Source organism: Dama dama, chromosome 12, assembly GCF_033118175.1.
Source record: "Dama dama isolate Ldn47 chromosome 12, ASM3311817v1, whole genome shotgun sequence".
NCBI classification, from domain to species: domain Eukaryota; kingdom Metazoa; phylum Chordata; class Mammalia; order Artiodactyla; family Cervidae; genus Dama; species Dama dama.
This window is the reverse complement of record NC_083692.1, coordinates 86,478,193-86,496,587: the sequence shown is the minus strand read 5'-3', so window position 1 is coordinate 86,496,587 and position 18,395 is coordinate 86,478,193. Positions and strand designations below refer to the sequence as shown.

Below are 18,395 nucleotides of genomic sequence, written 5' to 3'. Positions count from 1 at the left end.
GAGGCGCCAGTCGGGCAAGGATGGGGGCGGGAAGGAAGGAGGGGAGTAACTGTCAAACCTCCTCGCTTGGCGCCATTATTTAAATAGTACGTACCCGTCTCGCAGCTCTACGTGCCCGGGGCGGGGCTGCGAGCGCCCGGAGCCGGGCGGAGGCCCGGGGCGGGCCGGGGAGGTGGAGGGGAGAGAGGGGACGGGCCGGGGCGGGGCCAGGCTGGCTAGAGGGGCGGGTCTAGCGGCGGCCCCCGGCGAGGTTCACTGCGCTTGCGCTGACAGACGCAAGATGGCGGACAGTGCGGAACTAAAGGTAAAGCGCAGCTCGAATTCACTTCTAATATTCGGCCGCGGAGACGGCGCCGCTTGTGCCGGGGGGGATGGGTCCGACCCTGGGGGGCCGCTCGGGCTTGACTCCACGTGGGCCTGGAGTTGTAGAGAGGATCGGCGCGCCTGGCCCCAGTTGAGGGGGCCCGGCAGCGGCGGGCCGCGGGCCCCGGGTGCCTCGGGGGCGCTGACGGGTCGTCCCCGGCGTGTTATTGTTGTGGGCGCCTCTGGCGGGGGTGGCGGGGGAAGAGATCGGGAGTCCGGAGGTGGGGGCCGCGGCTGTCTCTGGGGCTCAGCTCCCTCACCTTCCAGGCAGCCTCCCCGCCCCCCGTGAGGAGCGGGGGCAGGGGATGGGTGTTCATGTTGGGGGGATTGGGAAACCTCCCCGCCGCGGCTTCCTCTTCCTCCTTTGCAGTCCCGGGCTGCTGTCAGGCGCTCTCCTCAGACCCCCGGGAACTTGGCTCTGGCCGCCCCGCCCCTCCGTGGCTCCCTGCCGCCCCCGCCCCGGACTCGGCTCTCCCCGGTTACCCGCCTGTCAGGAGGCGCCCGGGGTGCCCGTTTGTGGGCAGCGCGATCCTGGGGCGATGGAGTGGGGATGTGGGGGAGAAGCTCCAGTAAAGTTTAGTGAACCCCAGGCTGGCGTTGAGGTTCGACTGGGGGGTAGCGGGGGAGTCTGCCTGGGCGGGACGGTACTCTTTCTCTCTGATTCCGGGCAACCGCGGGGAGAAACCCCCTCGAAGGGTGTGTATTTGGAAGCAATGGTAGGTGGTGGGAAGCAGCAACTCTCCCTTCTTTTCCATCTCTTCCTTTTGGCTTGGTGTGGAGGGTGAGAGGAGCCTTCGGGGGTCTCTGCACACACCATGATGGCGATGCTATAGCTGATGGAGGTGAATGGTTCGTGTTTATATCCCCCTGTTGCCTTTTGTTTGTAGGGACATCTTGCTGGCCATGTTGATTTGAACAAAATTGTCCCCTCATCCTACTTCAACCTCCAATTAAATAGAACGTTCCTCCGTTCCTCTCAACTGTACCAATTACTCACGCCTCGCGAAATTGGATGAAAGGGTGCCCCCTTTTCCCCGCTTTTTCTCCCACCCCAGTCTTCTTTACCTGATGATGGCTTCTTTACCGAAGCAGATATACCACTACACAAGCAGTTGGGGGAGGAGGGTGGAACCCTTGTGATTGGATTGTGACAAATGGGGCTCCGCTTGAATAATTTTGGTTTAGTAGCAAGCAGTTTTTAACTAACGCGTATTATTTCGAGGCTCTGAACGCGATATTCCCTTCTCTGTGGCTTCCTATATGTGAACCGAGCAGCTGGTTGTATCCTGACCCAGAGAACTGACATCGCTGTCAGAGTGGAGATTGGGGTATACAGTTGTAAATCTTTGGGGAAGAGTCGTCTTTTCCTAATTAGTAAAAATTATTTAAAGAATTATCTCTGTTATAGTGAAACGATAACTCCTAGAACAGGCAAACGCCAGGTTTGTTTCTGGAGAGTTTTTCAGTGGAAAGCTTCGCCGAGAGATCGTTTTTCCCAATAATTTTTCAGTGTTAACATTACAAAATTTGTATATTTAGATTCTGCCTTTGAGTGTCGTTCTTTTTAATTTACTTCTAATTGCAAATTAAGGGAGAGCAAATCTAGAATGGGTGGTTTCGTTTTTTCTAGTTTGAAACTATTGACTTAAGTGAAAAAGCCCCAGGGATTTGAATATTTGGAGGTAATTAACTCTTAAAATAAAAAAGTATGCAACTTTAAGGTACATGTTTTCTGTAGTTGTAAAATGTAGTCACTATGTCGCTGTGATCTTTGCATTCTAGTATTTATTTTGTTAGGAATCCTTCTGATTGATAGCTGAACAGTTCTGTTATACGTGGACTACAGAGTAAAGCTGAAAAGCCTGTGCTGTCTATGTTGTCACTCTTGATGCTGTCCAAAGAAACTGGTATGGAAAGCACATGCTGGGAGATTTCCTCCTTTGTTCTTTCTCATTTTAAGAAAGTGCCTTTGGGGATAGATCAGATCCCTGGTGTGAGTCTTGTTAGGTAAAGTTTCTCTTTACAAAAATGAGCCTGCATCAGATAAATGCTAAACACATGGGGGGAAACATTATTTTTCTAAAACTGGTCTCCTGTTTTGCTCTCTCCAGAATCTCCTTGAATTTTTCTAAAGGAGTTTTTTCTATTATTATGTTCTGGTGTACAGTGTTTTTTTCTTCAAATTGTAATAACTCTTCTTGACATACTGGTCTGTCATTGTGTGTACCAAGTACTTTGAGGAGCTGTGATAAATTGCTTAGTTGGTGATAGCTGTGTTAAACATTTTGTTTATATTTGATTGTGGTTACATTTGCTGCTTTTTTTTTTTTTTTTAAAGGGGTGGAGATGATCTTAGGAACGCCTACCATAGTCATTTGAAAATGTGTATATATAATTTTCTCTGCAGTAAGCTTTGGAAGATACTTTTGGAAATTATATTTTCTAAGTGATTTTGTGTGTGTGTGTGTGTGTGTGTGTGTGTGTGGTTTTTGGAGGTAGATAGCATTTACTCCTAATAAGGAATGAAAAGTCAGAGTAAGAATTAAGAAAAACTCAGATTTTTTTTTTAAGTGTTAGGTGACAACACAGTATTCCAATGGATTTCCAACTATGAGGCTTAGAGTAAATACAGTGATTTGTTACCTTAATTATGAATACAGTCCATAGCAAAAAGAAATGTGGGTTGTAAATTTTTTTCCTCATGACCCATTTTAGTGAGTCCCTTTAAATCTATAACAAATCTGCAGGATCAGATGGGGAAAATGGATAGATCTGTATCTCCTGCAAGTGCAAGCTGCAACACTTACAGATACTGCCAATAAAAATTAGATTGTGAGTCATACATATCAAAAAATTCTCTGTACTCATTTGTTTAGGGAAGGTTTAATTTTTCATTAGGGGAATACCCATAAATGACATTTGTAAGAAGGTAGAGAGTGAGCATTTTATTATCTTTAGGAGCTTAAAAGCAGGAGGGTGTGATGGCCAGATGATCTTGGAAGTTAATCTGACAGCTTCATGTAGCTTCTCTTAAAGCTCTTTAAAAAAAATTACAAATATTTTTTGCATTAAAAGTCAGATTGGGTTATATTGCCATCTTACCTCAGGAGGAACAGTGGAAAGGAAGAAATTGATTATCATTTAGTGAAGTAAATAATGGAATTCAAGGGGAAGAGAAATCATACTTTAAAAACCATACCTTTAAAAGTAGTATCTATACAAGCCTTTCAGAAAATTATGTTGTTGTATCCTGCCTCTCTGTTTTCAAGAACTAGCCATTTAATTTTGGTCTTTGTGGTGTAATTTGTCTGTTTTTACTTTAGATGGAAGCAAGTAAATCTGACAATTTATTCATGAGTTTGATTTGAATCTCCATAACTTGCCTTGCTGAAGTGCCACATTTAGATGGCTTTTGTTTTAAATCACCATTTTTATGAACAGCATTTAAAAACAATTTGTAAGACACTCTGGTTTTTAAGTATTTCATATAATAGTTTTGAAATATTTCCTATTCCTCTGCTGTTTTCTCCTGGGTGATCATATTGTCTTTCTCTTCAAAGAGTCTCTTGTAATCCCTGTTGATTGCAGTAGTGCTTAGTGGTGAGTCCATAGCTGATTAACCTTGGGTTTCTTCTGGTGAACTCCATCAACATGCTACTCCAGGGTTCTTGCAAAGGCTTTTGAGTTCAGGGTAATTTGTACCCTTTCTTGCTCATAACTAGGGATGAGTAAAGAAAATGGCTTAGAGTTGTAGTAGGGATGGGAAGAATTGTCTAAGTTTCTGAAAAACTGCAGTGTTTATAATGAGATGTAGTCTTAAAAAACAAAACCGCTGGTCATTACGTCATAGAATCGGTTGTAGTGTATTCTGCTCTGGCATCAAGTACCTTGGTTTTGTTTTGTTTTTTAATATATGTATTTGAATAACACCTTATATGGTACTTGGCAGTTGATAATGTATCACATTATCACATTTGATTTTTCCATCAGTTCTTTGAGATAGGAAAGGCAGGTAGTATCTCCCTTTTATTGATAAAGTATGCCAAGAAAGGGTAAATGACTAGTCCAAGGTCATACAAATGAAAGTGACAGGGATTTGAGCCTAGGACTTGTGATTTCAAAACTCTGTGCTGTAGGCTGCCTTCAAGGTGCCATGTCAGTCCTGGAACCCTTGAGGGTGCCTCGCTCACAAAGAATTCTAGTTATGTTGTTGCTAATACTTTCCCTCTTGCTCTGTGCCAAGGTATTTTTGGATATTCCTTGGGCTTTTTGCAGGGAAGAGTTTGGAGTTTGTTAGTTGGAATCATAGGCATTAATTCTTGCAAATATCATTTTACTTGAGGAAACTTCAGAGAATACTGAAAAGTAAGCACAAAAATAAACCGCACCTGTAATCTCAGTACTTAGAAGTATCATGGAGAGCATCTGGGTATTCATTTAGACTTTCTCTCTTAGAGCAAATGCATATGTATATTCAACACAAAAGAGAGATCACACTCTTTATTTGTAATCTGCTGTTTTCATGGCTATCTTTCCAGGGTAGTCAGTATAGGTCTTTATGATCCTTTGAAAGGTAACATTGTCTTTTATTCAGCTGATACCTTATCATTGGACTTATCTGGTGGCTCAGAAGGTAAAGAATCTGCCTGCAATGAAGGAGACCTGGGTTTGATCCCTGAGTCAGGAAGATCCCCTGGAGAAGGAAATGGCAACCCACTTCAGTATTCTTGCCTGGAGAATTCCATAGATGGCTACAGTCCTCGGGGTCGCAGAGTCGGACACGACTCATTGACTAACACACACACACATCCTATCATTGGACAATTGGGTTACTTCCACTTTTTGCTTTTTTAAGCAATGACTTGACAAACAGCCTGATACAAAAGTTTGCCAATGTTTTATTCTAACTAAATGTATGTATTCTACAGACCATTTTTTGTGCTTCAGGAACAGTGCAAATAGTGTTTTGATTAGGTGAAGTGTTCAGTGAAAAGTAATTTTTGATTTGTTCATTGTCTATACCTTTCTTATTTCTGTTCCTATAAATCTGTCAGATAAGGTTATAAAATGATGAGATTATTTTAAAATGATCAGATATTTTAAAATGATGAGATCATTATAAAATGATGAGAGTTTTTTTTATAAGTAAACATTATATAAATGCTCTGAATCAGAACATTTGATAAAGTATGAAATAGATTATGAAAATAGAAATAGATTTGAGAATATTTGCTTTAGCCGTACCTTTAATCTCAAAGCAAAGCGTTGCCATAGTATAAAATTGGTAGGTGACATTGTTTCAGGGAGGCTGTTAGAGTGAGGAGGTTCCTTCAGCAGTGAAAACATTTATTCTGTCTTAAAGAACCTGTGGGTTAAATCAGTTAATAAAACCATATGTGAATTGAATTAAAAATATTACTTGTGCAACATCTGAAAAGTACTACACTGTGGAAGGAACAGCTAATGAAATTAAAGATATGAAATTGATCAAACGCTAAATTTTGACATATTAAATTTGGTCCTCACCTAAAGCTTCAGCATTTATGTAACAAATTTTATCACTAGGAATTTTTGGAGATAGGTGATAGAGAAATTTAAAAATACTAAGTTTTCCTTTACTACAATTTAAGAAATAGTGCTAATTATTATGCATATTTTGCTACTCTTACTGCAAAGTGTTTGTGACTTTGTGACTACTACTTCCTCTTCCATGTTAAAAATTGTGGAACTCCTATTGGTTTTGATTCTGTCTACTCTTTGTTTCATGGTAGCACATGAAACAAACTCCCTAAGTCTCCCCTCCCCTCAGAATTTTCTGGTAAAACTTCATTCTTAGTCATGAACTTCTGAAATTCATCAAAATGAAGAAATCTTTGTTTCCTTTTCTGCTTCACCTTAGATCAAGAAACAAAGCAAACATAAATCCTTTGAACATTTAGCTGATAACTTTGAAATATCAATAACTTTCATAGGACTGTTGTATATGTTCCTGTTTTCAAAAACTTCATCTCTTTCTTACCTTTCCTGCTATTCTCTTCTTTTAATTTCCCCCTTTGGTTGCCCAAAGGTCTAAGTTTTCCCCAAACACTCCTTTCATCCTGTCACTCGACTGGCTTTTCATTGAAAACAGGATCAAGTTTTAGCTCTCAGTTTAGTATTCAAGATTTTCTAGTCCGACCGCAGTACATTTTGTGTGTATGTTTTGCCTCCTCCACTGTAGAGCAAGTGTCTTACTTAGAGCCAGAGCTAAGTAGTTTGCTTTTTGCTGTTAACTAGTGTTCTGCCTTGCATACCACCCCGTTTCCCCTCATCCCTGCCCTGTGGACACAGTAGGTGCCTAAGGTATATTTGTCAAGTTGCATTCAAGATTTGTTTCTGTTAGTGAGGGGCAGATGCATGTATTTATATAGCAGTCTTAAGCTGTCAGTGTTCTGAGATAGGGTCATACTGTCATACTTTTTTTCATGGCTGCTTTGTAGATGAATAACATTAAATCCAGAATAATTTATGAAGACTGTTTTCAGTTCAGTTCAGCCACTCAGTTGTGTTTGACTCTTTGCGACCCCATGCACTGCAGCACACCAGGCCTCCCTGTCCATCACCAATTCCCGGAGCCTACTCAAACTCTTGTCCATCGCGTTGGTGATGCCATCCAACCATCTCATCTTCTGTCGTCCCCTTCTCTCCCGCCTTCAATCTTTCCCAGCATCAGAGTCTTTTTCCAGTGCATCAGGTGGCCAAAGTATTGGAGTTTCAGTTTCAGCATCAGTCCTTCCAGTGAATATTCAGGACTGATCTCCTTTAGGATGGACTGGTTGGATCTCCTTGCAGTCCAAGGGACTCTCAAGAGTCTTCTCCAACACCACAGTTCAAAAGTATCAATTCTTCGGTGCTCAGCTTTCTTTGTAGTCCAACTCTCACATCCATACATAACTACTGGAAAAACCATAGCTTTGACTAGATGGACCTTTGTTGGTAAAGTAGTGTCTCTGCTTTTTAATCTGCTGTCTTGGAAGACTGTTTTAGGTTTACCTTTCACATTTCTTTAAGTTATATAGATAATAAATGAATACATTTCTCATTGTAATGATAGAGCAGTAAGTAGTGTAAAATTTTAAGTCTTCATTTCACCCCACCCACCCTTTGCCCCTTGCAACCACTTTGGTATCCTGTTTTTTGAGGCAGAAAGAACATAAGCTTTATTGAGGTATAATTCACATACCATGCTTTTCATCTGTTTACATGCACAATTAAATGGTACTTTAATATTAATATATTCACAAAGTTGTGAACTATTACTGCAACCAATTTCAGGATATTTTTCCCTTTCCCCTCCAAGAAATCTTGCATTCTTTAGCTATCACCCCTATTGCCCACAACTCATTCACCCTCAGGCAACTGCTTATCTGCTTTCTGTCCCTATAAATTTGCCTATATTGAACACTTCATATAACTGGAATCACATATAGCCTTTTGTGTATTCATTTTTCTGTGTGTGGACATTTAATTGTGTCTGTATAGTGTTTGTAATTTATTGTATATGTCTAGATTTGAAACAAATTAGGGATATAGAACTCAGTATTTATTAAATGAATGTACATACATTGCTATACATAATCTTATTATACATGGTATCCTTTGACTTGCTTTTTTCACTTAACAGTATACTGTGTTGAAGCTCTTTCCGTTGCATGTTCCAAAGTGAGAATTTTTCTGTCTTTTTTTACAATGCAGATATTTCATATGTATATTTGTAGAGGTTTAGCTTGTGGATTTATCAGTGTATATGTCTAAAAATTCTTAACTTGTCTTGATGGTTTTGCTAAATTTTTTTAATAGTTGACAATGTTTAATGTAACTCCAGTAAAGTTATATTTGAGGTTCCCTTACAAATAGGAATGAAAACTGTAACAGGTAAGGCTTGTTTGGCTTGAGGAGAAATGGAATGTAGGCTCTTGATGGCGTGCTAGCAGTACATAGCCAAAGCAATTCATTTTGTATTTGGGTTTTTGAATGTGAGCAAGCCTGTTTTTAGCTTCATGGCATACTGCTTAAAATAGAATTTAAACATGCTATCTTATGCTTTATGGTGAATTTTAAGACTTTTCCTTGTAGCCACGTAAGTGTAATCTCAAAAATAAGATCTGAAAGATTTTAGGGTAAATATTTTTCTCATATATTAAAATTATCAGTCTGGTCTATGGGCTTCTGTGAGTTACCCCAAAAAGGGAATGTAGAGGCACCTAGCTCAGAGTCTAACATGGTAGGTATTTGGTAATTATTTGTTATTTATTTAGGAAGTATCTATCTCATTCTGTTTGAGTTATGACTGTGAATGAAGTGTTAGATATCAGTTGGTTTGAGAATGTCGTCATGTAACTGCTACTATTAAGTCACTTCAGTCATGTTGGACTCTTTGCGACTCTATGGCCCGTAGCCTGCCAGGCTCCTCTGTCCATAGAATTCTCCAGGCAAGAATACTGGAGTGGATTGTCATGCCTTCCTCCAGGGGATCTTCCTGATCCAGGGATTGAACTTTTGTCTCCTGCATTGGCAGGCAGGTTCTTTACCACTAGCACCACCTGGGAAGCCCATTACCATGTAAACGTGTATTTAAAAACTCTTACAGAGGGATATGTACCAAAAATATTTGTTTCTTAATCACCCAAGTAATGCATCAGCTGTTACAGTGGTTCACAAAGTCTGTTCCCACACTTCTGGTAGTTCTCCAGACTCTTTCTGGGGATCCTGGAGGTCAAAACTTCGCTCAATAAAAGTAAGGCATTATTTGCTATATTGAAAGTGGTAGTCATTCTGTCATGTCGGACTCTTTGTGACCCCATGGATTGTAGCCTGCTAGGCTCCTGTGTCCATGGGGATTCTCCAGGTAAGAATACTGGAGTAGGTAGTCACTCCCTTCTCCCGGAGATCTTCTCGAGCCAGGGATTGAACCCAGGTTTCCTACATTGCAGGCAGATTCTTTACCATCTGAGACATCAGGGAAGCCCATTAGCTATGTTGGCATTTGCATAATCAGTGGTGGGTAAAATTGCATGAATTAAGGCAGTAGTATTAAACATTACTAGTTTGGGATATCATTGTGTACTTCAATTAAGATGATGAAGCAGTAAAACTTAATTTTATTATGTCTCAGTCCTTGAACACATTTTAAAGTATATTTTGTGTGATGAAAGTCTGTAAACCACTTTTACTAAACACCAAATCTGATGGTTAATTCACGAAAAAGAACTTGTACAGTTGTTTGAGTTGCATGCTGAACTAGCTGCTTTTTAAATGGGATATCGTTTTTATTTTAAAGAATGGCTGGCAAAGTACGAAGACTTGGGTATTTGGCAGACATTTTCTCAAAACTAAATCAAGTGAGTTTGCACCACACTGACAGTATTTGTTGCTAATGATAAAATTCTAGCTCTCAAGTGAAAATAGAATTTTTGAAGACTTGTGTTTACCACTTTGAGCTTGATAGTTTCCCAATACTTGACTTTTTTTGGTATAAGATCAGTGGTGCTATTAATGAATGTCATATAGCGAAGTTGTATAGTGAAAGGGTCAAAATTAACATTGGCAGGACTACATAACTCTCAACTGTTATTTTCTAAATAATCAATGCATGGTATTACAAAATGGTAAAATGATCCATTGGAAATGTAACATAGATCAATGGATTTCAGTACCTAAGAGTAGGAAATGTTCATTGATTCACATTCCATATTGGAGCAGCCTTTAAGAAACTGCCGCTTGTTGAGTTTTGGTGAAGGATGAAAGAATATCCGTATCTGGAAAAAAAAAAAGTAGAAGTCACTTTGTTGTATCCCACTCTTTGTAACACCATGAGCTGTAGCATACCAGGTTTCTCTGTCCATGGACTTTTTCAATCACGAATACTGGAGTGGGTTGTCATTTCCTGCACCAGAGGATCTTCCGAACCCAGGAATCGAACCCAGGTCTCCCGCATTGCAGGCGGATTCTTTAATGTTTCAGCTACCAGGGAAGCCTCAGTTACCTGGGAGAGCTATTGAAATATTGCATCTTTTCTCACTACGTACCTGCATGAGGCTGAATTTTCTTCATGTACTTCAGAACAACCTAATGCAGATTGAATGTGAAAGTGGATATGAAAATAAATCTGTCTTTATTAAACCAAACATTAAAGAGCTTTGCAAAAATGTCAAATAATGACTATTTTTGCTTTTTTTGTTTTTGAATAGTTTGTTTAATTTAATATTTTGATTTAACAAGCAATGTATTATATTTTAAATGACAATCTTTCAAAATTTTGTTTTAATTTCTGTTTTTCTTTAAAAGTTTTAAGTTATGGTAATATATGCATAACTTGAATTTACTTATTGTCCACTTTTAAGTGTGTACAGTTTAATGCTATTAAATATATTTACATCGTTATGCAACCAATATCCAGAACATTTTATAAAACTAAAATTATATCCATTAGACAGCAATTCCAGTTTTAACTTCTAATACAGTAAACATGAATAGATTTAATCAGCAGAGTTTTTTGGAGGGAGGGATCCTCTACTTTCAAGACTATTAAAAAACCCAGAGAGTCAAAACTTTTGAGACCCTGAACACTCTTCTTATGTAAGATACACAGTGTAGCTTAAAATGGGAATATCCTTCTCATCTTCTTATCCATGGTATTTTTTATAATTTAAAAGAAAAAAGTTTTGCTTATAGATAATAGTGATCCATTTTCAAGGCAAGTTTGCAAAGCAGAGCTGTTTAATTGTATCCTGTGTCTCTATAGTAAAAATGCTAAGCAGTAATGGTTTGCATTGCATTGATGGCATCACCGACTGAATGGACATGAGTTTGAGTAGGCTCCGGGAGTTGGTGATGAACAGGGAAGGCTGGCGTGCTGCAGTCCACGTCGTGGCAAAGAGTCGGACACCACTGAGTGACTGAACTAAACTGAATAAATGTGTTCCAATATTTTCAGTCAGTAATGGTGTGGGAATTGTGTGGTTTTTTATTTTTTCAAGGATATGTCTCAACCCTTGATTGCCATTTTTTTTTTTTCTATAGTAGGGGATGGAAATAGCTAGAATAAATGAAAAATCCATACAGATGTCCTCTAGCCTAATTTTAGCTGATAATTTCCTCTTTAGCAGATCTTGTTAGTTCTTGCATGCATACATGCTCAGTTGTGTCTGACTCTTTGCAACCTCATGAACTGTAGCCCGCCAGGCTCCTCTGTGTCCATGGGATTTCCCAGGCAAGAATACTGGAGTGGGTTGCCATTTCCTACTCCAGGGGATCTTCTCAACTCAGGAATGGCACCCTCGTCACTTTTGCATTTTTACCATTGTACAACCTGGGAAGCCCCATTATCAGCTCTTACCACATACATATATATAAGATGGTTGATTTGCATTTGACGTATTTTGTTTTCTCCCTTTCTCTGTTGTATTAAAGTGGGACCTAGAGATTACAGGATTGAATGCTTTTCACTTTCTACTACTCTTTAAAGTTGTTTGAAAAACTTCATCCTCTGTGTCTCAAGCATCTTTCTGCAGGATGTCAAGCTAAGATTGGAAAATGGAGGATTTTTGTAAATTATCTGCTTAAGACATGCAGTAGAGCCATGCGTAATTGATCTCTACCTTTTACTTAACTTTGAATCTCTGCATTCCTGATATAGTTAAGAAAGTTAATTGTTTCTCCTCAACTTTCACATATGAATGATTTTGATTAATAAAAATAGCTTTTTATTTTGAAAAATTTATATACATAGGCTTTTAGATTCCTGTGTCTCTTTTGTCTTGCTGTCTGCCCCTGCCCACAGCCCTTCCTGCCCCATGGTTTTTAAAAAGTATTGTATTGTTTTTTTTCCACCAAACTAAGTTAAAGTAGTCAAAATCTTTAGGAGCAGGAGAAATTTAAATAAGTGAACATTGAAATTAACGATTTTACTCAGTTTCTGTTAAATCTTTGACAAATCTTAGCTTTTCAGAAAATTAAAGACTTGTTTTATCTGTTGATTGAAACTCCAGTTTGAAGTATGGTATAATTCTAAATAGACATTTTCTCTTCTTTATTCTCGTAAACTAAAGATGATTTCTGTATTGTATGGAGTAAAGAGTGACGTTTTAGTTCTTGAACCTTTGCAAGTGGCCTGTCTGGAAGTTTTAGGATCTTTATGATGTGTGCTCAGACTTCATGACATGGAAACTGCGTGTGGATGTTTTCTCATTCATTGTGCTGCAGTCCTCGGTGGCGCGGTCCGGAGGCACTTTTATTTCTGAGAGATTTTCTTGTATTAGCCCTTAAGTCATTTTCTTCCTTTCCTCTTCTGTCTTTTGTCAGAGGAATGGACCTATGCATTTTCTTTTCTTTTTTTTTTTAAGCAATAATTATTGTTCCTTGAGCTTGTAAATTAATTTTTTTTCTTCCTTTATTCTTTATGCTTCCTTTTTGTTGTTGTTGTCACTCAGTCACGTTCAGCTCTTTGCCACTCCATGGACGGCAGCACACCAGGCTTCCCTGTCCTTCACCATCTCCTGGAGCTTACTCAAACTCATATCCATTGAGTCGGTGATGCCATCCAACCATCTTGTCCTCTGTCATCCGCTTCTCCTCCTGCTTTCAATCTTTGCTAGCATCAGGATCTCTTCTAAGGAGTCGGCTCTTTGCATCAGGTGGCCTAAGTATTGGATCTTTAGCTTCAGCGTCAGTTCTTCCAATGCTTCCTTTTAGGGAGGGAATATGATAGATATTTGTGTATGGTCATTTTGTATTTAACTGGAAAACACTGTAAACTTGCTGCAAAGCTTATGATACAAAATATTTGACCATTCTTAAATATTTGCTACTGTTCAATTAGGATTTATAATGAGTGTTAGTAGGAATTGTGTTCTTTTCTGAGAAAGCTAGGTTGCTTTAGAAAAATAAATATATATGTAGAGTAATATGTATAACTTTGTAGAGCAATGTGTAACTTATAGATGACTAATAAAACAACACCAAACTTAACAGAGTATTCCAAAACTTTGAGGCTTTCTTTTGTGCAGCCACATCCTGTTTCCTCCCCACTTCCTCCATGCAGCTTTATTAATATGTTTTACTTTAAAAATAAAAACTAGTAGTGACATAATAGTTTTGTGTATTATTTATTTGTAAGGTTGTTTTTAAGCCATTGCTTCTAATTAAACTATTAATTATATCACAATTTTATAAAATTCCAATTGTGACATAGCGTTTTTTTGAAGAGGAGGATTCCACAAGTGGAGAGTAAAGTTTTGGAGACCTCATTTTGAAAATATATGTAACTGTGTCAGATATTTATGCCCATGGAATCTATTAATTATGCTCAATGATGTTTGGGGAAGAGAAGGGGTCTTTGGTTAATGACCACAGTGATCCACACTTGGTTAAGTCTTCAGAAGTGCTTAGATTTATATGTGTTTGTGGTATAGTTAATGAAGACATTAAATCAGTTATAGGAGAAGTCTAGCTTTTTAGTGGAAGCGTAAACCGTTAAAGGATAAACCATTAAAGGGTTTCCTGGGCGGCACTAGTGGTAGAGAACCTGCCTACCTGCAGGAGATGTAAGAGACATGGGTTTGATCCCTGGGTCAGGAAGATCCCCTGGAGGAGGGCATGGCAACCCACCCCAGTATTCTTGCCTGGAGAATCCCTTGGACAGAGGAGCCTCGTGGGCTGTAGTCCAGAGGGTCATAAAGAGTTGGACATGACTGAAGTGACTTAGCATGCACACATGCAAACCATAAAAAGTTATGTTTGATTTTTGTCCATTGTTTTGTTTGATACGTTTTTAAAAGTCTTACGTAAAGTAAAATTATGCCTTTTCTGGGCTATAGATATTCTGTGTTAAATCTTGAAAACAAATAAGCACTCTTTCCTCCCCCTTCCTTTTGCCTATTTCAAGTTTGGCCTTTCATGTCACAGCTGCTTACAGCAAGGTTCTTATTTATTCCATCAGTAAAAATGAAGGCTGCTTTATGTGCCAGATACTTAGGTTAGAGGCTCAATAGTAGGTTGGGAATGAAAAAGATTCTTTGCCCTCATGAAACTTATATTCTGTTATTCTGGTTACATGGTTATATATGGTTTTCATATATTATATGAAAGATAATTTGGTTCTCCTGCACTTTTATGAAGGAGAAGGCAATAGCACCCCACTCCAGTATTCTTGCCTGGAAAATCCCACAGACGGGGGAGCCTGGTGGGCTGCCATCTACGGGGTCACACAGAGTCGGACATGACTGAAGTGACTCAGCATCAGCAGCAGCACTTTTATGAATCTAAATTTTTATAATTAGCAAAAAATGCTGTTTAATTTTGCAAGTTTTTAAAAAAGTATATATCAAATATGCCAAATAACATTGTTAGAGGAAGTCATTGGTTTTATGTATGCTTCCTAAGTGGGCTTCCCTGGCAGCTCAGACGGTAAAGAATCTGCCTGCAGTGCAGGAGAATGAGGTTCAATCCCTGGATTGGGAAGATCCCCTGGAGAAGGGAATGGCTGTCCACTCCAGTATTCTTGCTTGGAGAATTCCATGGACAGAGGAGCTTGGTGGGCTGCAGTCCAAGGGTCCAAAAGAGTCAGACATGACTGAGTGACTGATACTAGTGCTATGCTTCCTAAAGGTAGTATTGGGGGAAAGGAGAGATGAGAGGAGCCAGGGAAAGATATGAAATAGTTATCTTTCTCTGGGAAGTTTGCTGGTTACTGGAAAATTTAGTAGGATGCCTATACCCATTGAGATGGATGCTTATGAGTATTGTAACATCTCTTTGCCAGTGTGAATGCATTCTTCTGTCTGCCTGAGTTGTAAAGTTAGAACAAGTTGTGTGCGCCAGGCATAGAGTGGGAAAGGGGATTTTGCACAGGAATGTTTAATTCTATACCATGCCCCCCCCCCCCCCCCCCCCCCCCCCCCCCCCGGCAAGAAAAAGGAATCTAAGCTGAAGGGATAGAGTGATAAACAGCACTTAACTGGAGGTCATGATAAAGTTGAGTTGTTGGAGTGAAGGTGCTTAAGCACGTAAGAAACAGATGGTAGTTGGAGAGTGGAGTATTTGAATTGGTGATTTTTGAAGGTGGTACAGGTTTTGGTGCAGAGATCTAAGGTAAGGCCATGGAAGTGTGTGTTTGAGGTTGGAGAATAATGAGGAAGAGTCAGATACAGCCCAGGGTATTGGTTTGGAGCCAGTGAATGACAGAGATAGTATTTTAGAGCTGCATTGTTCAGTTACTTTTTTTTTTTTGCTTTTAAAAAATGTCATTGAAGTGTAGTTCATTTATAAATTTCTGCTGTACAGCAAGGTGATTCAGTTATACACACACATATATGTGTATATATGTATATTCTTTCTCATATTCTTTTCCATTGTGGTTTATTTATTATATTTGTGGCTATTGAGCATTTGAGATGTGGCTCTGAGAAAAGATACACTGGATTTTGAAGACATAGCATGAAAATGAAGGAATATATCTCAATTGTTTTGTATTGATTACATGTTTGAATGATACTACTTTGGATATATACTGCATTAAGCAAAATATACTATGAATTTTACCTTTTTCTCTTTACTTCTTAAAGAGTGACTAGTGGAAAATTTTAAATTCCATGTGTGGCTAACCATTGCTGCTTACATTGTATTTCTTTTGGGCATTGATTTCTAGAAATAGTATCACCAATAACTAACATGAGGAGCAGGAGGAAAGGCCGGGTCAATAGTACCCAGTATAAGACTTCTTTAGGAGAGGGCATGGGTGTTATTCTTAGACTTACTTTTGTTGAATTCCTGGTACTTTCTCTTCTGCTGTTCTTTGTGCTTGCAGTTCCCTTCTGTTCAGCCTTTTCACACCTACCTCTGCACCCCTGCTCCATAGCTAACCTCAGGGAGTTATGCCTTTCTTGTGGAGGAGAGAAATGTCTAGAACAACTGTAATAGAAAGCTATAAAAGAGTAATTATGTAAATAGTTAGCAATATATTCATGAGAGGAAGACTAGTCACTTCTGGCCAAACTTATTTTAAACTGGTTCTCAAAAGAGGAGACTTCTTGAAAGTTTTTGATTACAGGGAGGTGGTTTCAAGCAAAGGGAACGGCGTGAAGAAAGGTGATGAGAGACACTGAGGTATGTTTATGGAACACCCAGTAGACCCATGTCTGGGTATCTGTATAAGAGAGGAATGCAAATTGTGGAAAGCTGGAGCCAAATTATTATCAGGACTTTTCATGTTGAAATTATGAGTCTGAAACTGTACTAAGTTCTGTAAAGGAAAAGAACAGAATTCTATAAGCACATGTAACAGGGAGACCTGACCTAGTCTGGGTGCTCAAGGAAGGCTTCCCTGTGTGTATTTCTGAGCCATCTGAGCTACATCCTTCACTTCCACTTCTTGTCAAATATTTTAAATGTTGTGCCTTCCTTTCCTTCCCTGCTATCACCCTCATTATTTCAGACTCTCATATTTAAATGCTGATATTAACAACCCCTAAATTGATCTTGTATCTTAATTTCCCTTTTCAGTTTTAGTTAGATGACCTTTTTTTTATATGTCAGTCTCTTAGCCCTACATTTCTGCAACTGGAGAAGTTTCTGTAACTCCCCCATTTTTGTAGGATTAAGAACAAAATTCTTTCCCTGTCCAAATTAAGTAAGTTACTATTTAAATAGCAATAACATGCTGAGTAGGCACTGAGTATTATATAATGTCCTTATTTGTGAGGGAGAATACATATAATTTCTAATAGGCTTACACTGCCAATATGGTTTATAATAGTTGAGATGCCAGAATATTGTTACTCATATTCATTGACAGTGAACAAAACACAGTTTGTATAGACTGAGCTTATGGTTTGGTAGAAAGTAGACAAGTAAATAGGGCTTCTCTTCATTTTGGCATGAGAACTGTATTGGGTTAAATTATAGGTAACATAAGGTAAATTTACTAATATTGAGGATAGCCTGTGGAAAGTATCCCAAAGTTGATGATTTCTAAGGTGTGACCTGAATGAGGTGAAATTAACTAGAAAAAGATTAGGATGGGAGAGGGGAGAAGAGTTATTGAAAAACAGCATATTTATGAAAGTCCTGGAGGATGGAAGGCTGGTTAACAGGGCTCTTAGTGGCAGTGTCCAAGACTGGATCATGAAGGATCTCTTACGCCATGCTGAGAAATTTGGCCTTTATCCTTAGTGTAGTGGCTAATCATGAAAGATTTAAGCTCAAGAGTGACATGATCATCTTTCTATTTTAGAAAGACCTCTAGTGTGAAGAATGACTTTAAAGGATAATATTGGAGACGGGGAGAACAGTTGAATTTCTTACAGACATCTAGGAAAGGGATCATGGTAGTCTGAGTTAAAGTGGTAACAGACAGTTAAAGTGGTAGGATTGATGTGACTTGAAACATAGATGCGAGTGAGGGAGAAGGTGGCATATAAGTTTTCTGGCTTGGATAACTGGTTAAGTGCTTTGAGAGAAGTTTGATTTGTTAGGTTTGGACGTGTTGAGCTGACTACTTCTGGGACATAGAAGTGTTTAACATTGTAATTCAGAAGACAAAGGCTAGGCTAGAAATGAAGATTTGATGATTGTTAATCTCAAAATGTAATGAGATGGTTGAGGTCATCTAGGAAGATTGGAGTGAGTGAAAACAGAGTCAAGAATTCTAAGGACCTCTCACAATTGAGGACTGAAATAATTTTTTAAAATACCTTTTAAAACATAAAACATCTTGTGTGGATGTGCTGTGATGTCTCTAAGAGTTTTCCTTTCTTTACAATTATATATGATAGACACTTTTTAAAAATTATGCAATTATAGGTATCTTTCACTGTCTACATCTGGTTTGTGAGTTCATTTAGTGAGAATTCAGTAGTCCAGAGTATTTTGAAAATATATATGATTGCTAGTGGAGAATTTTTTCAGAAGTTTGAGAAAAAGATATCAAGATTAATCATCATCTGTATAACATTTTAACTGCATGTAATAACATGGCCTTGTTAATTTGGCATTTG

The 18,395-nt window shown here is 38.9% G+C and overlaps 1 protein-coding gene across 1 annotated transcript in view; it reads left to right on the top strand.

Moving 5' to 3' along the window:
* The first annotated feature begins 232 nt into the window (after positions 1 to 232).
* PIAS1 (protein inhibitor of activated STAT 1) overlaps positions 233 to 18,395 on the top strand; it is a 124,526-nt gene continuing 106,363 nt past the window's right edge. Inside the window, exon 1 of the mRNA XM_061157991.1 lies at positions 233 to 304. Coding sequence (XP_061013974.1) covers positions 281 to 304 — 24 coding nt within the window. The 5' untranslated portion in view covers positions 233 to 280. The remainder of the gene's footprint in view (positions 305 to 18,395) is intronic.